At 41.1% G+C, this 22,127-nt stretch overlaps 2 protein-coding genes across 8 annotated transcripts in view; both read right to left on the bottom strand.

The window, feature by feature from the left end:
• LOC138827148 (meiosis-specific kinetochore protein-like) overlaps positions 1–8,403 on the bottom strand; it is a 50,589-nt gene extending 42,186 nt beyond the window's left edge. For all 5 annotated transcript variants that reach the window (XR_011371998.1, XR_011371999.1, XM_070022629.1 and 2 more), the window contains exons 1-4: positions 8,339–8,403; positions 7,877–8,103; positions 7,605–7,701; positions 6,305–6,392 (exon numbers count right to left, since the gene is read on the bottom strand). Coding sequence is in view for 3 of the 5 variants with exons in the window: in XM_070022629.1 (XP_069878730.1) it covers positions 6,305–6,392; positions 7,605–7,701; positions 7,877–8,103; positions 8,339–8,367 (441 nt within the window). In the remaining 2 variants the exon portion in view is untranslated. The remainder of the gene's footprint in view (positions 1–6,304; positions 6,393–7,604; positions 7,702–7,876; positions 8,104–8,338) is intronic.
• An 8,709-nt stretch (positions 8,404–17,112) lies between these two features.
• Positions 17,113–22,127, bottom strand: part of LOC138827201 (long-chain-fatty-acid--CoA ligase 6) — a 61,912-nt gene continuing 56,897 nt past the window's right edge. For all 3 annotated transcript variants that reach the window (XM_070022710.1, XM_070022709.1, XM_070022707.1), the window contains exon 21: positions 17,113–17,568. In XM_070022710.1, the coding sequence (XP_069878811.1) occupies positions 17,431–17,568 (138 nt within the window). In that variant the 3' untranslated portion in view covers positions 17,113–17,430. The remainder of the gene's footprint in view (positions 17,569–22,127) is intronic.

Raw genomic sequence — 22,127 nt, forward strand, 5'->3', positions numbered from 1 at the left:
TATTTAATATTGAATCCAAAATATTCTAATACTATGAACATATCTAGGGAATTGACCATGTAATCAACACACTATTATAAAACAAAATAGTAAATAAAAGATAAAGGTGAACATTTTTCTAGTTAGCTAAGAAAGATTAGTTTTTGTCCTCTAAATATAAATGCAATTAAATAAAAATAAAATAAAAAATTGATAGATAAATCTAAAATACTAAAATTCAGGACAAAAAATTGAAATTATTTGTAAAACTATCTTTAATATATCAGCTATATTACAATCTGTAATCCTAGCTACTCAGGAGGTTGAGATCCAAGGTTTGCAGTTCAAAGCCAGCCTGGGCAGGAAAGTCCATGAAAATTCTTATCTCCAATAAACCACCAGAAAACTGGAAGTGGCACTGTGGCTCAAATGGTAGAGCACTAGCCTTGAGCTGAAGAGCTCAGGTGCAGTGCCCTGGCCCAGAGTTCAAGCTCCGTGACTAACCAAAAAAAAAAAAAAAAAAAAAAAGATATATTACACTAAAAAATACAAATGACAGTAAGGAAAGAAGTACAAACTATATTAACATTCAAAAAATGCAAAATAAGCTGGGTGCCAATGGCTCATACCTATAGCCCTAGCTACTCAGGAGGCTGAGAGCTGAGGACCACAGTTCAAAGCCAGCCCAGGCAGGAAAGTTCGTGAGACTCTTATCTCCAATTAACCACCAGAAAGCCAGAAGTCGTGCTGTGGCTCAAGTGGTAGAGCACTAGCTTTAAGCTGAAGAGCTGAGGGAAAGTGCCCAGGCCCAGAGTTGAAGCCCCATGACTGACAAAAAAAAAAAAAAAAGAAAAAGAAAAAAGAAATGCAAAATAAACATGATACATGTAAAGCTAGACCAGACAGGAAAATCTGTGAGGCTATTATCTCCAGTTAAACACAAAAAAAGAGGCAGAAGTGGAACTATGGCTCAAGTGGTAAAATGCTAGCCTTGAGCACAAAAGCTCAGGGGCAGCTGTGTTTAAGTCCCAGAACTGGCACTAAAAAAAAAAATCTGAAAAGAGAAAGTAAGTTACACACAACAGCAAGCCCATCAGAACAACAGATTTCTCAACACAAGCTCTAAATGCAAAAATAGAGAGATAGCATGGAAAGACATAATCCAAGCCCTGAAAGATATAACAATTGTCAACCTAAATTAGTATACTAAATAAAGCTGTCCTTAATAACTGGAAGAGAAAGAAATTCCACAATAAACAAAAACTAAAGGAATCATGACTACTGAACCAGCAATATAAAAGACAGTAAAAGGAATTCTAGCCACAAAAGAAGACAATTAAAAACAGGAAATATATTGGGTGGCCAGTGGCTCATGCCTGAAGTCCTAGCTACTTACGAGGCTGAGATCTGAGGATTATGGTTCAAAGCCAGCCCAGACAGAAATGTCCATGAGACTCATCTCCAATTAACCACCAGAAAACCAGAAGTGATGGCATGGGTCAAGTGGTAGAGTGCTCGCCTTGAGCTGAAATGCTCAGTAACAGCTACCAGGCCCAGAGTTCAAACCCCACAACAACGACAACAATAACAACAATAAAACTAAACCAAGAAATGTAGGAAACAATAAATCCCAGTCAACGAAATTACCAAAGGAATAGGAAAGAAGCAACCATCCTAAAAACAACAAAATTTAAGGAAATATAACATACTTTTCAATATTACTATTGAATAATAATGGTCTTAACTCTCCAATCAGAAAACAGAATGGCAACTTGAATTAAAAATCAAGATCCAGGGCTGGGAAGGTGGTTCAGTGGTAGAGTGCTTGCCTTGCATGCATGAGGCCTGGGTTTGATTTCTCAGCACTACATAAGCAGAAAAAAATGGAAGTAGCACTGTGGCTCAAGTGTAGAGCACTAGTCTCAAGCTGAAGAGCTGAGGGACAGAGCCCAGGCCCAGAGTTCAAGCCCCACGACCGACCAAAAAAAAAAAAAAAAAAGATCCAACCACCTGCTGCAGGCAAGAAACACAAAGACAAAGATAAATACCGGTCTAAGTAAGAGGATAGAAAAAAATCTTACCAAATAGTGAACCCTAAAATGACATTAGTAGAAAATAATTGGTTTTTCTCTCTTTTTGTGGGTGTGTTTGTCCAGATTTTTGTTATTTGTGGCCTGGCTCAAGTGGTACAGCACCAGTCAAACAAGTTCAAGGCAATGAGTACTGGTAAAAGAATCCACTCCAGTACTGACAAAAAAAAATCTGTACATTTTCTCTGTTTTGTTTTGTTTTTTTGTTTTTTTTGTCAGTCGTGGGGCTTGAACTCTGGGCTTAGGCACTGTCCCTCAGCTCTTCAGCCCAAGGTTAGCGCTCTACTGCTTGAGCCACAGCACCACTTCCAATCTGTACGTTTTCTATGTACCAATAATGAACAGGCTGAAAAATAAAATCAGAATAACAATTCCATTGATATTAAGATTGAAAACAATAAAGCACATAAGTATTAATCAAGGAAGTAAATGATTTCTATAAAACATAAAACCTTTAAGAAATGGTAGGAGACACAAGATGGACTGGCAGAATATTATGAAAATGGCTCTACTGCCAAAAACAACCTACAGAATCAAAGCAACACTCATCAATGTGTCAATATCAGTTTTTACAGAAATAGAAAAATCTCAATCTAAAATTCCATATGTAAACAAAACAGACTCCAAATAGCAAAAGCAATTCTGAGTAAAACCAGCAATCTGGTCTTCAAATTATACTACATAGCCATAGTAACAAAAATAGCATGACACCAAAACAGACCTCAAGTTCAATGGAATAGAAGACCTAGAAATAAAGGCACAAAACTACAGTCATATAATTTGATAAAGGAGCCAAAAATACACACTAGAAAGACAGCCTTTTTCAACAAATGATGGTGACAAAACTGGTTACTTGCAAGAGTCAACAACTTGGCCCTATCACCTACCCTGTACAAAGATCAATTACCAGTGTCTTAATGTATTAAAAGTAAACTCTGAAACTTTAAATCTACTATAGGAAAGCACAGGAAAACTATGGAAGTTCTACATATAGGTACTTACTACTAAATACCACTCTGATTGCCTGGTAAATGAGAACAAGCATTGACAAATGAGAAATCAAATTTAAAATATTCTTGGATGGATGCTGTTGACCCACACCTGGAATCCTAGCCACTCAAGAGGCTGAGCTGAAGTTCAAAACCAGCCAGAGCATGAAAGTTTGTGAGACTTGTATCTCCAGTTAACCACCAAGGAGACAAAAGGGGAGCTGTGACTCAAGTGGTAGAACATCACCCTTGAGCAAAAAGGGAAGGGACAGTGCCCAGGCACTGAACTCAAGCTGCAGTAGCACTGACAAAAAAAATTAGATAAAAATAAAAAGAGTCTACACAGAAAAACAAACAATTATCAAAATTGAGAGACAATCTATGGGAATTGGGAGAAAATGTTCAACAGCTATTCAACAGATAAAGGATTAATTTACAGACCACACAAAGAATTAAAAAAATTAAACAGCAAAAGAACAAGGGATTTAATTAATAAATTAGCAAGCAAATTGAATACAGAAGAAATAAAAATGGATTACAGATACCATGAAGAAATGTGGTACATCATCCTTAAACATAAAGATGAAAATTAAAACTATACTGAGATTCTCTCTTATTCCAATCAGAATGGCAATCATCAAGACAGTAGACAAGTTCTGGTGAGGATTTGAGGGGAAAAGGAGTCCCCCATGTAGTATTAGTAAGAATGTAAACTAATTCAGCCACCACGGAAATAAGAATGGAGGTTTCTCAAAAAAGTTAAAACAGATCTACCATATGACTCTATCAAACTTCTACTGGGCTATACAGTGTTTATTGCAGTACTGTTCACAACAGCCAAACTGTAGAGATTGCATAAGCACCAAATAACAGATAAGTGGATATAGTATGGAATAATACCTAGCTAAGAGAGAAAAGTGAAACCACATCATTTGAGGAAAAAAAAGAAAAATAGAGGACATCATATTAAATGAGATAATGCTCAATAAGTCAAATATTGAGCATTTTTGCTCATTTCTGGAAGTTGGATCTAAAAGACATACAAATTCATGGCCATGTAAATCTACTACATACATACATATACATATAGGTGTACACATGGAACATGATTCTATTTATGAGGCTGTTTGGGCTCAAAATTTAGGGGGGGGGTGAAGATAATGAAGAAGGGAAAAACATGGACAATGAATAATTTTAAAATAATTGCAACTATGTATGTAGATTGCAAACAAAATAATCTTAAAAACTAATACAGAAGAATAGAAAACAGCTTGTAAATGTTTTCCATTTCACAAAGGAAAATGAGCAAAAAACATACAAAAATGTGAAGAAAAATTTCAACTTTATTTTTAATAGTATAAGAGAAAACATTACCATATATTATTAAGGCCAAAGCCTTTTTTGTTGTTGTTGTTCATGAGGCGTGAACTCTGGGCCTAGGCACTGTCCCTGAGCTCTTCAGCTCAAGGCAAGTGCTCTACCACCTGAGCCAAAGCACCACTTTTGGTTTTTCAGGTGGTTAACTGGAGATAAGAGTCTCACAGACTTTCCTGTTCAGACTGGCATTGATCCAAGATCCTCAGATCTCAGCCCCCTGAGTAGCTACAACTACAAGGCATGAGCCACTGGCTCCCAGTTGAGGTCAAAACCTTTTCTTTTTTTTAAATTTTTTTTTTGGGGTCCGGTCGTGGGGCCTTAACTCTGGGCTGGGTGCTGTCCCTCAGCTCTTCAGCTCAAGGCTAACGCTCTACCACTTGAGCCACAGCGCCACTTCCGGCTTTTTTCTTTTTTGCTTATGTGGTGCTGAGGAATTGAGCCACCTTCCCAACCCCTTTTAAATTATTTTATGTTGAAACTGTCATTCCTTAATAACACTGTAGAGAAATATAAGCCAAATTGAGAATTTGATTGTCAAGCTTAATATTAACGTCAGATGAATCAGGTTTTTTTTTTTTTTTGGGGTCTGGTTGTGGGGCCTGAACTCTGGGCCTGGGCACTGTCCCTCAGCTCTTCAGCTCAAGGCTAGCACTCTACCACTTGAGCCACAACGCCACTTCCAGCTTTTTGCTTATGTGGTGCTGAGGAATCGAACCCAGGGCCTCAGGCATGCAAGGCAAGCGCTCTACCACTGAGCCAACTTCCCAGCCCAGATGAATCAGTTTTTAAATCCTAGTTTCCCCAAATTACTGCTCAACATCTTTAAAATATTGTAGAAAATCCCTATGAAATACAATACACTGAGGATATATCTTAATTCTTCATTGTTAGTGCAAGCGTGCAATCCCAGCACTCGTGAAGCAGGGAAATGTAGCCTCAGCTACATAGTGAGGCCCTATGCGAAAGAAAGAAAGGAAAAAAAGAAAGAAAGAGAGGGAGGAAGGGAGAGGAAGAAAGAAAAAGGAAAGAGGGAGAGAGAGAAAGAAGAAAGAGAGGAAGGAAGGAGAAAGGAAGGAAGGAGAAAGAAAGAAGAAGAAAGGAAGGATAAAGAACAAAAGAAAGAAGGTGGAAGGAGGGAGGGAGAGAAGGAGAAAGGGAAGGAGAGAGGGAGGGAGGGAGAAAGGGATGGAGAGAGGAAGGGAGGGAGAAAGAGAAGGAAAGAGGGAGGGAGGGAAAAAGAGAGAGAGGGAGGGAGGAGAGGGAAGAAAGGAAGGAAGGAAGATAAGTTTCTTTCTAATAAAAGTAGTAGATTCCTCTGTAACACAGCATGTTTCTAGTTGTTAATGGAAATCAAATGGAAATTGTGAAAATGAGCCAGTTGCTAGTGGCTCAAGCCTGTAACCCTGAATACTCAGGAGTATTCTAGATCATGGCATTTCAAAGCCAATATGGGCAGAAAAGTTCAAGAGACTCTATCTCCAACTAACAAGCAAAAAGCTGGGCTGGAGGTATTGCTTAAGTGGTAGAGTGCAAGTTAGGCATGCACAAGGCCCTGAGGTCAAACCCCAGTACCAGTGCAAAAAAAAAAAAAAAAAAAAAGTTGAAGTACTACCAGAATATAAACAAGATAAATAAGGTTTTCATAGCTAAAATTAATGACACACATCTCCAATATTTGTTAGAGACACATAGATGCATGGCTATGAACCTTTCTGAGTCAGGAACTTAAGACCCTAAAGACACAAGTGTTTACAAAAATACTAGAAATCTATGTAATTGCTGTGGAAGAAAGACTATTTTATTCTTTCATCAGCTACTGCAGGTCTGTTTCCTAAGTCTATCCAGAGACTACAGGAGACACATACATACACTCAGTGGCAGGATCATCTCATTTGGGGTCGCTTCTCTCATGCTATTTTCTTTTCGAGTATCTTCTCCTGTAGCTTGTAACTGAGCACTAACAAACAAACAACACAATTAATTTGCACCATCTGAGCCTGACTCTCCATATATGTGTGTGGGCTCTAAAGAGTTCTTTAGGGGCATCCTCAAGAAAGTGATGATTTGCATCAATACCCAAATGGTGATAAGTTTTATCTCACTTTTTTTTTTTTTTGTCGGTCGTGGGGCTTGAACTCTGGGCCTGGGCGTTGTCCCTTAGCTCTTCAGCTCAAGGCCTGGGCGTTGTCCCTTAGCTCTTCAGCTCAAGGCGAGCGCTCTACCACTTGAGCTACAGCGCCACTTCCGGTTTTCTGGTGGTTTTATTGGAGAAAGGAGTCTCACGGTCTCTCCTGCCCTGGCTGGCTTTGAACCGCGATCCTCAGATCTCAGCCTCCTGAGTAGCTAGGATTACAGGCATGAGCCACCAGCGCCCGGCTTATCTCACTTTTAATAACCTTCCCCCTTCTTTTTTTTTTTTTTTTTTTTGGTTGTTGTTGGTGGTGGTGGTGGTTGGGCTTTAACTCAGGGGCTGGGCACTGTCCCTGAGCTTTTGTGTTCAAGACTAATACTTTTTCACTTTGAGCCACAGCTCTACTTTTTTATTTTTTTTTTGTCGGTCATGGGGCTTGAACTGGGCCTGAGCGCTGTCCCTCAGCTTTTCAGTTCAGGGCTAGCACTCTATCACTTGAGCCACAGTGCCACTTATGGTTTTCTGATGGTTAATTGGAGATGAGTCTCACAGACTTTCCTGCCTGGGCCAGCTTTGAACCGCGGTCCTCAGATTTAAGCCTCCTGATTAGCTAGAATTACAGACATGAGCCATCAGTGTCAGCCGTCTTTTCTTTCTTTTTTCTTTTTTAAAGAAAACCAAATTTGAGCTGAGCACTGGTGTCTCACGCTATTTAGGAAGAAGATCTGAGGATGGAAGCCAGCTCCAGCAGGAAAGTCCATGAGACTTATCTCCAATTAACCAGCCAAAAGCCAGAAGTAGAGGTGTGGTTGGAGCTGAACATGTTAAGGGACAGCTCCCAAGGCCCCGAGTTCAAGCTCCAGTACCTACACAAAATAACAGAAAACTAAATTTGTCTGAAGTCAGTTTTCTGGATCTTGGTTAGGAAAAAGGAGAAACCGAGAGTAATCCATTTTCTTCGTGCACACATAGCAGAACAGGAGAGTTGACGTTTTCTAAGAAGCCAGGTAGCTCAGAGCCCGGAGTCCAGGCACGCACCTTGGCCCCGCAGAGCCACCACCTCCGCCTAGCCTGCTCTGTTCCTCTTTCTCGGCAATCTTTAGCAAACCATTCTCTTTGACTTTGTCTTCCAAGCCTGCAAGGAAGTGGGGGAGGAAAAGGGGGACGGGCAGCAGTGTCAGAGCAAACGACAGGGAATGGTGGGGTAGGTTGTCCCTAGGCCAGGCCCGGCCCACCCTCCTGTCACCCGGCCATGCCGCCCCTCCCGGGGCGCCTGCGCGTCAGTCCTCAATCAACCGGGCATCGCTTACAGCGCGGGCCCCGCCTTGGGCCTGGTGGGGCTTCGGTGGTCTTGACGGGGAGGCCTTGGTCTAGCGCCGGGGTGAGGTTGAGCCTCTGGCCCACCCGCTTCTTGCGTGTGTAGACGCGGAGTGGCCACAGGGCCATCCTACTCCCTTCGCGGCCCTCCGGGGGGGCCTTTCGGGTCACCTTCCTGAGGAGCCGCCCAGTGAGGCCTGGGCGCGTCCTACGCCACAGCCTGAGGAGACAAAGAGACAAAAGAGCCCAGGGCGGCCCGAACGGGAGGCCCCGCCCGCTCCCGCCCTTTTATACCAGCTGGGTGCGCAGTGGTTTCTGGGAAGGCAGCGGAACATGGCCCCGCCTCCTCCAGGGGAATCTCGCGAGACTTACGTGCTTCCCTCAGGCCTGGCCACACCCAGGCTCGCTGGAAACTCGAAGCCCACGAAATGGAAGGCCTAGAATAGGCAACACACCTGCCACCCTGGGCCTCCTGGGCCTCCATTGCTCTCCTTATCAGTTCCTCTGCGGAAGGCTTTAGTAATGGAGTTTCTCAGCACAGAGGCAAACTGGGGATCAACCTCAATGCAGGAAGGCCAAAGGGGAACGAATGCAGTTTAAGGCAACAAGGAGTATATAGTTGAGAAGTCAACTTAATACCCACTGCCTCCCCACTTCCTCCGAATCCGAGGGGTGGGCACTTCAGAGAGGAGCCAGGCCTTCCAAGATCCTGGGCTCCAAGAGATGCCTCAAGGAAAAGCAGGGTCCCTTAGCCTCTGCCTGGGAGTCATCTCCTAGACCTGTTTTCTAGGTAAAGGATGCTACAGGGGTTTCCTTTGTGTTGGGGTCAAATGGAGATAGCATAGGAATGATTTTCCACTCTGTTTGCCTCGGTTGAACTATCTGGCTACATCTGATCATGAAATAAGGATCTTGGATTTAACCGGTGCCATCTTGGCTACACGGTGGATGATAGGGAATTGGGTTTAACTGGTGCCATCTTGTCTTCATGGTAGAGGCAGGGAAGTTCCACCCTCAGGTGATAGGTGTGCTTGGATTCCCAGAGCCCAGGGGGTGGGGACTTGGCTGATAGATTACTGGACCTGTCAGTCCTGTGATTTGAACTGAGACTCTGGAGTTTTCCTGTGACCTTGCCCCCTGACCTTGACCTTATTTAGGCCCAGATGAGCTCAGGCGTCAGGACACCATGCGTCATGTCTTGTGTCTCCTGGTTCTTCTCTGGTCACCATGGTGTCTCATGCCAGCTGTCTATTGGAGGTGATCTGATTTGTTGGTATTTTCTGCTTTTTCTTTCCTCTCCTGTTCTTAGGGCACAGGTTTCTATCAGTGTTGAGTATTCAAGGGGTTACAGGTCTTTGAGACAGGAGTCTACCCGCAGTCACTGGCTCTCCAATAAAGACTCCCAATTTGACTTCTGAAAATGTCGCTTCTCTGTTTCCTCGAGACTGAGTTCCTGTACAATATTCATTTTAAACACATAACAGTAACCATCTTCTTCTAAAGGAAAAAAAAATTAGCATTTCACACATTGAAAAGGACAGTCTTTAGAGATGAAATTACAGGAGCGTGCCAAGATTTTCCTGAGACTCCAGTATTACATGTGTATATAAGCGCCTACATATGCACAGTATTTCCATAGTAAAATGTACTTAATTTTTAAAAGCTTAAACTCAGCTCATGACAACAGACTTAATATATCATCAACCGTCAAAACATGACTTTGTAAAGGAGAAAAGGGTAGGCCTCCTTGCCGATACTTTGTCTATATCTATCTACACTGGTAGATATACCAGTGCTTTTGTCACAATCTAGCTGGTTAGGAGATATATATATATATATATATATATATATATATATATATATATTCTCTACTTAGCTAGAAATCCTGGTTAGACAAGAAGCCAATTGTTTAAGTTCTTGGTGGTGGATGTTTGCAAGCAACTGAAGTGAATGACACCAGTCAGCAGCAGGTGGCTATCTCTACAGTCACAGCTCTTGTGCATCACATTTGAGAGGTCTTTGACAACTGTGGCAGAAGCCCCAAGGTTCCAGGGCTAGGATCCTGCCCAAAGCCAAAAGTGTTAAAGGTCTTAATCACCTAGGTTGGGACAATGGTGGGAGGTGGCTCTCCCACAGCTTACCCATGGTTGTTACTCATTTCCTCCTAAACTACTTCAGCCTCCTTTTTTACCTTGTTGGAGGCAAACCCAGTTTCTGCTGATGGGGCAATCCAGGATAATTGCACCCACCAGGAGGCCAGAGTCTGCCTCAGAGATTTCTGCAATACAAAGGATCCTGGCCTAGCTGGGCTCTTCTTGCTGAAAGGCCTCTGGACACCCACTGCTTCTTTCCTTTTTTTGTCGTGTTATCAGCTTGGCCCACAGTACTAAAGGTGAGAACCAATAGTAGGCAAGACAGACAACTCAAGAGAGGTCTTTATTGGGCCTGCTGTTGCAGTGGAAGGGGGTGGTAAGAGAGCACACAGAAGGGTATCTCCAGCCATGTTAGGAGAGATGGGAGCAGTTTCCTCAGCTGCAAAACAAGGGGGCTAGAACATCTTTAATGATTTTTTTCTTAAATTTATTTTTATTTTTAGTTGGTCATGGGGCTTGAACTCTGGGCCCAAGGTGCTGTTGCTTAGCTTTTCAGCTCAAGCTTAGCACTCTACCACTTGAACCACAGTGCCATTTCTGCCTTTTTCTGCTTATGTGGTGCTGAGGAATCAAACCCAGGGCCTCATGCATGTGAGACAAGCACTCTACCACTGAGCCACCTTCCCAGCCCTGAAGGATTTCTTTAAATGTGTTGTATATGTGTTGGTATTGGGACAAAATCAAGGCTTCACACTCTTACTTGGCTCTGGTGATCTAACAATTGAACTACAACTCCACTTGGAGCTTTTTGCTGGCCATTTGGAGAGAAGAGTCTCAGATTTCAGCCTACTGGGCTTATGGGTGTGAGTTATTAGTGCCTGGCTGAAGGACCCTTATGGCTAAAGAAAAAATATCAAAGTTTTCAAACCAGGTTTCAACCTTATGCAGTCATTCCCACAAATCTTCACTTGATGATACTTCAGTGGATCTAATTCAGTACAGTAGGGCAGAGTTTTAGAGAACAAGACGATTAAAGAGCAGGTCAGCTTTTAGTTTAATTTGTTTTTATTTTCGATGTTTCTTCCATTTCTGGGCCAAGTGCCTCTGGGATCCAGACCTTCCAAAAGTAAAAGTAAGTAATTTTTAGTTCTTGGTGGCAAGGGGAAGGGAAAGGACTAGAGTCACAAAAGGAAATCTATTTAAACTTCACCTAAAGCCAGTCTATAAAAGGAAATGTGGCCGGGTGCTGGTAGCTAATGAATGTAATCCTAGTTACTCAGGAGGCTGAGATCCGAGGATCATGGTTCAAAGCCAGTCCAGACAGAAAAGTCCATGAGACTCTTATTTCCAATAAACCACTAGAAAACTGGAAGTGGTGCTGTGGCTCAAGTGGTAGAGTACTAGCCTTGATCTAAAGAGCTGAGGGATAGCGCCTAAGCCCAGTTCAAGCCCCATGACTGGAAAGACAAAAAAAAGGAAATGTGTGTCCCATGAGGTTGATGTCACTCCTGCCCATCTCCCAAACTTTAGAGTGGTGAAAGCACCAGATATGAAGGATACATCAAATGTCTTCCACTTCCTTCACTGGACTAATCCCACACCCACACCCAGTACTCTAGTACCAGTGTCATAACTTAACACATTGTGCCTTAGAAAGGGCCAGAAGAGCTGCTGGTCCTTGTGTATGCAACTGGATAGACTGAACTTTATCTTGGAAACTGGAAAGTCATCAAAAGGAAATGAATTGCTTGGCTAAAATGTGCTGGTGAAATCTGAGGAAACTGAGGTAAGAACCTGAAGATAGCTTAACAAAGCACTGTAATTTCCAGACACAAGATGAAGGTAGCCAAGTGCCCATGGTCCTGTCCCATCTGCCTGAGAAGCTGAGATTGGGAGAATCATAAATTCTAGGCCAGCCTGGGTAGAAAAGTTTTCCAGACTCCATCTCAAAGGAAAAAGAAGGTAGGTGTTGCTGTGTGCTAGTCATCCTAGCTATAACAGGAAGCCTAAAATAGACAGATATGAGTCTAAGCACAGGCCTGGGGAGGAACTGAGATATTCTCTCAAAAAATAACTAGTGCACAATAGGACTAGAGGTATGGCTTCGCAGGGTGAGTGCCTGCCTAGCAATCATGAGGCTCTTAGTTCAAATCCAGTACTCACCTGCCTTTGCCCCACACTCCATGAGGGTGGCTCCAACAGCTGTGAGGAGAGAGGAGCAAATGATAGCAAGGATGTAAAGGGAGAATCTACAGACCTTAGAACATAGTAGACTATGCAATTATGAGAAAGTCTACCCTTTAGTTTGCATAGGATTAGAAGACATGGAGTAGTTTTCAAAGGCCATCATGATGGAATATTTGAAGTTATTTGTTCCTTTGTGTATGTGTCTATGTGTGTGTGTGTGCACTAGTCTTGGGACTTGAAGTCAAGGCCTAATCCTCTTACTTGGTGTTTTCCTCTTAAGGCTCTGCAATTTCAGCCATACCTCTACTTTCAGCTTTTTGCTGGTTAATTGGGGACTCTCATAGATTGGTTTGCTCAGACTGGCTCTGACTGAATGTGATCCTCAGATCTCAAGTCTCCTGAGAAGCTAGGATTATAGACATGAGCCACCAGCACCCTGTTATTTGTTCTTTTGAAAGTATGAAAATGATCTAAATCCAGGACACATCTGGAGATGAAGAATTCCGAGAGCCTTCCTGGGTACACCAGAAAATTTGGATTTATGGGGGAACATACAGAGAGTGACAACAATGTAGAGTTGAGCTGGTGATACAGCTCAATACTCTGCTACCAAACATACCACAATGGATGATTATCCAACATAGTTGTAGGATTATGTTGTATAAATAGGTAAAATAGCCATTATAAGCAACTTTGAGAAATAATCCTTTATTTTTTACAAAAGTCTTCATAAATGCATTTTATATTTTACATGCACGCTATTATAACAAAGCAAATGAAAATATAATTAACAGTTAAGATACATTTAGGCATATGTAAAAAGTAATGTTTTAATCCCCTCAATTTTTTAAAAATTGAAAGTAGAAGCAATTCTTCAAAAATAGCCAGTTTTTTTCTTCCATGCAATCACTGTGATGATTTAACAAGGAAACTTAATCAATCAAATGGATATTGAAATGCTGATGTTACTTCATGTAAACCCTTCTTGTTTGGGACCAGATTAAGAAAAGCTTGTATTCCAAGTATTTATCTATTGCCTCTGTATTAGAACCATTAAGAGTTCTCACGAAAGAGTATCTCATTTAGGGTCCTCTCTTGGATATGAATCCCATTCTTATTGTAGTTAAATGCAAATTCAGGCAGGCTATTGCAGCATACTTAAGAAAAAATTTAGACTAGCAGGATCCTTTGTACTTTCATTTAAATGCTTCCTTAAAATAAAAACTGGCAAGAAAATACAGTCAACAACTTAAAGTTTACTGATTTTACACATGATTATTCATTTTTTCCTGAGATATTAAGCAAGTTTGTGAAGTAGCCTGTTTTCATGCAAAAATACATCTCTTCTCATTCTTTACATTCATTTTTGTAGTATTTTGTATCTTAAGGAATTATATCACATTTGTGCTGTGTACATTTGGAACATTGAGAACCATTCATTTCCTTCCCGTCCTCATCAAAATTAAAGATCACTGGTTCTTGGATGGGTTTTTACAATCAAATTAAGTGCTCATTTCAACTTGCTAAAACATTTCCTGATTTTAAAAAATCCCATTTGGAACTCCTGTTTTTTTTTTCCCCCCCTCTTCTCATGCTTGTAATTTTACCTAAATTTACAGTGGAAGTGATTTTTGTATGTGTGTGTGTGTGATTCAAAGTTTGGTTTATCCTGGGATTTCTGAGTTTCAGTTCTAACACATGGCTTAGGCCTGTATAATACACCTGGCTTGGAAGTGGCGCTGTAGCTCATGTGGTAGAGCCCTAGCCTTGAGCTGAAGAGCTGAGGGACAGCGCTCAAGCCCAGAGTTCAAGCCCCAGAACCAACAACAACAACAACAACAACAATAAAGTAATACACCTGGCTAGAGTAATTTCTCCCAACCAGAGGGAAATATCAGTACTATATGAAGGTATTGTCCATGGCAAAAGGAAAAAAAACCCCAAAACAATATAGGTATATATCCTATTGTATATTGTACACAACAGGTTTTGTACGAGAATTAATAACCCTTCAGGTTAAAAGGCCAAACATTAAAAAATGTATTTATGCTTAAGAAACTGATTCCTTGTAATACATCAACACTTAAACAGGATTTCATTCCCAATGTGACCATGACTCTTACATACAAATCCTTTCATTATATTGGTTAAAGAGGAATAGACACCCTCTCCCCCACTCCAAAAAAAAAAGCACAAAGGAACCTAAGACTAGGAAATCTGAAGCAACAGTATTTTCTCATTACTAATACATATTGTTTAAATTCTCCTTTATTACAAAATTATATGGAGTTAGAGGAATAAATTGGACATGCAATGCATTTAGGGCTTATCATTTAATTTCTCAGCACATTTGTTGGCTCCAAGGTGAAGCTTTCCATATAATTCTGGAAGTCCAGTGGAAATGTAAAGAATTCTCTGTCAGTACTGAAGATTAAATTCGAGGCTTTATGCTTATTAGTCAGGCATACTAGTGCTTCAGCTACATCTCTAGCCTTTTTTTTTTTTTTTTTTTCTGGATAGTCTTTGAGATAGTCTTTTTTATTTTTGCCCAGGCCAGTCTGGACCATGATCTTCCTATTCCATGCTTTTATGCTGTTGCTGGGATGACAGGTACACCACTACACCCAGATTTTTCCTTTTTTTTCTTTTTTTTGTCAGTCGTTGGGCTTGAACTCTGGATCTGGGTGCTGTCCCTCAGCTCTTCACCTCAAGGCCAGTGCTCTACCACTTGAGCCACAGCGCCACTTCTGGATTTTTCTATTTATGTAGTGCTGTGGAATCAAACCCAGGGCCTCATGCATGCAAGGCAAGCACTCTACCACTGAGCCACCTTCCCAGCCCACAGCTTTTCTTTTGACCTGGGGTTGCATGATGTTTTCAGTCAGGTTGGTCTCAAAATGTGATTCTCCTCATCACTGCCCTGCAAGTAGCTAAGATGTCCAGGTGAGACAAAGTCTTTTTGAGTGACAAAAAGAAGAAACTTGAAGTTGTCCATAGTTACTCATTTCTAAGTGCTATATAAACAGAATCCAAATAAGTTTAAAATAATTTGTTTATATTGTTCAACATTCTTTTGGAAGCCAGGCACAGTGGTGCATACCAGAAATCACAACACTCAGGAGGCTGAGGCAGGCAGGAGGTTTGTGAACTGAAGGCCAGTCTTGGCCACATAGTGAGACTCTATCTCAAAACAAGGGTTGGGGATGTAGCTGAGTGATAGTATACCTGCTTAGCATGTGCACGGCCCTGGATTTAATCCTCAGGACTTAAAAAAAAAATCACCAGTCATCCTTCTAAAATTATAGCCACAGATGGACTGTAGGGAGGTGGGGGGAGCTTCCTTTACTTAGTTTTTTTTTTTTAATAATTATATTTTTTATTTATTGTGTTTATGTGGTGCCAAGGAATCGAACCCAGGGCCTCATGCATGCTAGGCAAGCACTCTACCACTAAGCCACATTCCTTGCCTTTACTTAGTTTTTTGAAATGTGAAGCTACTTGCCCTTCAAGTACTATGAATGACCCATTCCGGTATGCTGATGACATTAAATGAAAAGCCAGAGCTATACAGATATAGCCTTGGACACTAAGTCAGAAAGACCTTTAACAATGTATATAGGGCCAAGTGTGCTCTGGGGTAGAGCATTTGCCTAACATGGGAAAGATCCTGTGTTCAATCTTCCAGCACCACAGAAAACAATTAATGCACACAGAATTAGCTCATTTACTAACTGTCAAATTTGTAAGTTCAACAGTGGGTCTTCAGATACTATGCTCAAGGAATACATTAAAAAAAAAGAATAAATGCACCAAATGAAGTTGTGGTCCATTTTTTGCTGACTGATAATCACTGATAATAGCCCAAAGGATGGGGCAAATTTTAATGGACAGAATTCATTGAGAAACAGCTGGACCCAACTGTGTGTTCATGTGAATGGACACATGAATCACTCATGAATTGTTCATGTGCTCTCTCCTATCCCTACAGGAAAAAACAAACAAATAAACACCAGTCTATGGATCATGCCTTCTTTGGATGCTTGGAACTGAATTGCTCTCCATGGAACCAGAGCTTTAGTTATATCAAATTCTTGGCACTCAGGTGTATGTGACCTTGGCACCTATAGTGCAAGAAATGAGTTTTTATTCTACAAATGGCATCAAGCCATTAGCAGGTATTTCTATACACTGGGATCTGTAAAGTTTTCTAGGGCATGGTAAGAAGGTTCTCCAAAGTGATGTCTTTGGAAATAACATCTACTCTTCCCCACAGGCTGTCTTGATAATCTTATTGAAAGAAAGTGAAATGGTTCAGAATGACAGCCATATTGTTTCTTCCATGTTCAGCATGGACATATTGAAAATGGAAGAGGGAAAGACATTGGCAAATAACATAGGTACATTGATTGCTTCCCACCCTGAGAAATTACGGAGTTTCTCCCTCTGGGCCTTCACTAAGATCCATTCACTGTACAGTCCAAGGACATCACTTAAAATTCATTATAGTAATAAATCCATGAACATAATCATCCTATCCTTAAATAGTTTTACATTACATTTTTATAGGTAGTTCTTGAACATTTCAGTGCACATAATAAATGAGAAAACTTACTAAAAGATCTTTGTAAGTTGTTATAGAAATATAACATTTGCTTTTAAGAATATTTGAATTTAATGAATTCATTTTCCATGAATAAAAGGAAAAAATCAGAAGAAAAAATCCTACATCAGTAGGACTGTTATATTTAAGGAACCTGAAGCCATGTATGAAGCCATGTATAAAGCGAGTTATGTTTTGTTCTAGCATGATTTTGTATACCTAGTTTTCATTTTAACTCATTTAATTGTAATGTTGACATCAGTTATTGAATGAGGTAGTCCACAATTTGCCTATATTTTTCTCTATCTGGTTATTATTCCACAAATAATTAAGTACAATATATCAGTGATGGTTTTCTCCTTTATGTTTAATAGGAATTTGTGAACATCGAGAATATATTACTTTTAGTGGTACACAGTTCTTGATTTTTACATTGCCATTTGAGACCTTTTTAGCAGCGTGCTACAATATCATTTTAATAAAAAATAAAGTGTACTCAGTGATGATAGCGAAAATATTGTTAAAGACCTCTTGGGACAGAAAAGGCTCAGTCATAAAAATCAGGTGCTTATTCATTTTCAGCTGTATCATTTTGATTCATTACTTTCAAGGATTACTATAATATTGCTGCACAGTCCGTTATACTGAGAAGAACTTTCCTTGACCTTCACATGGGGATGGAATAAAGCTCTTCTATTTGTGTTTTGAAGTACTCTTTCAGTTCAGGTCTCTTAGCCTTTAGTGTTGGTGTCAGTAAGCCATTCTGAACTGAGAACATTTCACAATGGATGTAAATGGCTTTAACCTACAAAAAACCAAAATGCAGAAAACATCTTTTAACAGGAACAAAACACAGCATTCAATAGATACAAGGTAAGAGCATGTGTATTGTGTAAGAGAATGGGATACCAGAAGAACAAAGATTCCTATAGGAATAGATACACAGGTCATGTTAAATCCACATTATGTTAATAATACTTTAGCCCATTTGACATGCCTCAAGGCCATCCAAGTATTTCTCTTCCTACTTATTCAGTTAATAAGTCAATAAATGGAAACAAACTGTTCGTTAATATTCAGTGCCAAGCACTGAGATTACAAAAAGGAATCAGGAATAGACCTGTTTTCAGGAAGAGCATATCTGTATCCAGTACACAGAGAGACACTGGACAAGTATTAGCAAGCTGTATGAAGGACAAAGGGAATCAGTGGAGCTATTTGTGTGCCGAGGGAGAAGCAGTCGGAAAGACTTTCCAAACCAGGCAAGTGTTAAAAAACCAAAAACAAACAAACAAAAAACCAAAAAATGTCAGTGGCTCACATCTCAGGTGGCTGAGATCTAAGGATCATGGTTCAAAGACAGCCTGGGCAGGGAAGTCCATGAGACTCTTTATGTTCAATCAACCACCAAATAAAACCAGAGGTGGAGTTGTGGCTCAAGTGGTAGAGCGCTACCCTTGAGCAAAAGAAGCTCAGGGATAGTGCCCAGGCTCTGAGTTCAAGCTCCAGGACTGGCCCCCCCCCTCCAAAAAAAAAGTCAATGTGTCAATCAATGGTTGTTCAAAACCACTGATGTTAGTTAACAAGCTAGTATCCTGTCTGGTGAATAAAGATGACCAGGAATTCTTTGTTAGAAAAACTATCACATTCGCCGGGTGCTGGTGGCTCACGCCTGTAATCCTAGCTACTCAGGAGGCTGAGATCTGAGGATCGCGGTTCAAAGCCAGCCCGGGCAGGAGAGACCGTGAGACTCCTATCTCCAATAAACCACCAGAAAACCGGAGGTGGCACTGTAGCTTAAGTGGTAGAGCGCTAGCCTTGAGCTGAAGAGCTGAGGGACAGCGCCCAGGCCCAGAGTTCAAGCCCCACGACTGACAAAAAAAAAAAAGAAAGAAAAACTATCACATTCACTTGATTTTTCTTTTTGAATACTCGATATAAAATAAGGAACCCTAAGACAGCGATATTTGCAACTTCAACAATTAAAAAGCTTCTAAGAAAAACAGTCTAATAAATTCTAGCATTTTACCCATATGTTTTATTTATTTATTTTGGGTCCGGTCGTGGAGCCTTGAACTCTGGGCCTGGGCGCTGTCCCTCAGCTCTTCAGCTCAAGGCTAGCACTCTACAACTTGAGCCACAGCGCCACTTCCGGCTTTTTTTCTTTTTGCTTATGTTGGTGCTGAGGAATTGAACCCAGGGACTCATGCATGCAAGGCAAGCGCTCTACCACTGAACCACCTTCCCAGCCCTTTACCCATATTTATAATTAGAGAATGGAAACATTTTCAAAGGAGCTCAGAATTAATAAATCATATTCATTCGAAGACACAGACACTTGTCCAAATAGAGGGTTGGAAGATCGCTAGCCAATGAGCAAAAGCAGCAGGTCCTGAGTTCAAGTACTAGTCTCGAACCAAAAAACCCACAAAAAACCCAAAACTTGTTGAAATGAAGGGTTGACTGTTGCCTTAGCAACAGCACGTAAGGGAAGTAGGGGTGTGGGATTCTGTGCTAACTCTACAGCCAGTGTTCTAGCTGCCAAAGTTTCCACACATCTTGGGAGAATTGCTACTTGGATACCCAATCTAAATACCTGGAATTCCGAGGCTCTTGGCTAAAGATGAGTCTGACAAAGCATTTCAAAATTAAGTTCTTATGAAAAAAATGTGAGGTACTTGGTCAGGAATAGGAATTACTTTTTTTTTTTTTTTGGTTGTGAGGCCTGAACTCTTGGCTTGTGTACTGTTCCTCAGCTCTTCAGCTCAAGGATAGCTTTGACCTACAGCACCACTTCTGGTTTTCTGAGTGGCTTATTGGAGATAAGAGCCTCCTGCCTGGGCTGGCATTGAACCATGATCCTCAGATCTCAGCCTACTGAGTAGCTAGGATTACAGGCCTGAGAACCACTGGTGCCCGGCTACTTCTGGCTTTTTCTGCATATGTGGTACTGAGGAATTGAACTGAGGGCTTCATGCATGCTAGGCAAGTGCTCTACCACTAAGCCACATTCCCAGCCCTACCCTGCCCTTTTTATATGGAATTAATAACAATTTTAGAAGGGTAATGCAAATGCTAGGATGCCATTTCTACAGTCCTTACAGCTTAGGTCTCAGCTCAGCTGGATTTCTAACAGCATGAGAACACTGTGATTAGGATAAGAGTCTATGTCCAGTCCCAAATCTGAAAGAACCTGATCTTGGGATGAAATAAACAAAAATATTTTGAACTTCTGTCAAACCTGCTCCCTGCAGCAAACTGAAAGCGCTCGAGTGTGTGTGTGTGTGTGTGGAGGGGGGGGGACAGGTGGGAAGGGGAGAGGAAAAGGATGTATAGGTCACATGACTGTCTTTCCCCACAGTCCTGAGAAGAGACTGTCTCATCAAATTCAGCCTTGTAGAAGGCCAGAACACAGCTCCCTTGAAAATCCTTTAGTGAGAAGATCAGAGTGACACGGCTGCTAGGCTGTCAGTCCATGCTGTAGTCTGACCTACAGCCTTGGGTCCATTTAAATTCTGCCCCAAAATATCCTGAATGGCTGACTTGAATGAATAAAAGTCGAAGCAGTAAATGGAAAAAAAAAATGAGTTGCTTAACACTGACCTCAACTGCAGGCCCCAAATCTCTATTTTTTCCCCTAGAAGTAAAGCAACAATAAAATGCATTTGTATGTTCTATAATTGTTTTCTCATACATAACCAGTGTCTAAATGTGAACCAGCAAAGAGCATGGGAATCCTTATTCTCTACTTTTTCCATTTACACCATGAAACTGGCTTTCTAATTGTGTGTGTGTGTGTGTGTGTGTGTGTGTGTGTGTGTGTGTGTGTGTGTGTGTGTGTGTGTGTGTGTGTGTGTGTGTGTGTGTGTGTGTGTGTGTGTGTGTGTGTGTGTGTGTGTGTGTGTGTGTGTGTGTGTGTGTGTGTGTGTGTGTGTGGTGGGGCTTGAACTCGTCCTGAGTGCTGTCCCTCAGCTCTTCAGCTCAAGGCTAGCACTCTACCACTTGAGCTACATAGCGCCACTTTGAGTTTTCTGGTTGTTTATTGGAGATAGGAGTTTCATTGACTTTCCTGCCTGGGCTGGCTTTGAACAGCAATCCTCAGATCTCAGCCTCCTGAGGATTACAGCCGTGAGCCACCGGCGCCCAGCTTGGCTTTCTAATTTTTTTTTTTTATTTTTAGTATTTAAGTATTTTTTTTTTGGGGGGGTCAGTCGTGGGGCCTGAACTCTGGTCAGTCGTGGGGCCTGAAATCTGGGCTTGGGCATTGTCCCTGCGCTCTTCAGCTCAAGGCAAGTGCTCTACTGCTTGAGTCATAGCGCCACTTCCTGGCTTTCTAATTTTTAATGTTTTTTTTTTTTTTTTTTTTTTTTTTTTGCCACACCAGGGGCTTGAACTCAGGGCCTAGGCACTGTCTCTGAGCTTCTTTTGCTCAAGGGTAGCAGTCTACGTCTTGAGCAACAGCGCCACTTTTGTTTTTTTCTGTGTATGTGGTACAGAGGAATCGAACCCAGAGCTTCATGCATGCTAGGCAAGCACTCTACCATTAAGCCCACATTCCCAGTCCCTTTAATAAGTTTTGTTTTGTTTTTGTTTTTTTCCCCAGTCATGGGGCTAGAACTCTGGGCCTGGGTGCTGTCCCTCAGCTCTTTAGTTCAAAGTGGGCGGCTCTTCAGCCACAGCGCCACTTCTGGTTTTCTAGTGGTTTACTGGCAATAAGAGTCTGTTCACAGACTTTCCTGCCTGGGCTGGCTTTGAACCACGATCCTCAGATCTCAGTCTCCTGAGTAGCTAGGATTACAGGCGTGAGCTTTTAATAAGTTTTTGTGGAAGAAAGAAGAAAGGAAATGTTTTTATCTTAGCTTCCTTCTAGAAACCACACACTTGTCACTGAGAAGAGATTGTACAGACCTTTTTCTTAATTTTGAAATACTGTAGTATTTAAATATATTAGAGTAAAAGACCTCAGAAGTCTCCATTTGTGCCAATTCATAAAAGCATTAACTTTTCATAAATTTGAAGTTATGTAATATTTTATGGTTTTCGGAGGTATTAATGAGTGAAATATATTTAATTCAGTATTGCTTATAGGTAATATCCACCAAATGAATAATTTAGGAAGAAGAGATACAGAAAAAACCCCACACATTTTAGGGAAATTATCACATTTAGTCCTGACCAGGCAGAATTTGGAAAACATCAAGTGTCCAAGTTCATTTTACACTGCCTATGAAATTAGGCAATGCAATTATCAAAAATATTATGATGTTATAGTTAAATGTGCTCAAATGCTTACAAGGTACCTACCTATTTTAATTATGATAGAAAAATGCTTCCTATTGCCAGGTGTCAGTGGCTCACACCAGT

The sequence above is a fragment of the Dipodomys merriami genome, unplaced genomic scaffold, assembly GCF_024711535.1.
Source record: "Dipodomys merriami isolate MVZ:Mamm:240054 unplaced genomic scaffold, mDipMer1.0.p SCAF_151, whole genome shotgun sequence".
In the NCBI taxonomy this organism is placed as follows: Eukaryota; Metazoa; Chordata; class Mammalia; order Rodentia; family Heteromyidae; genus Dipodomys; species Dipodomys merriami.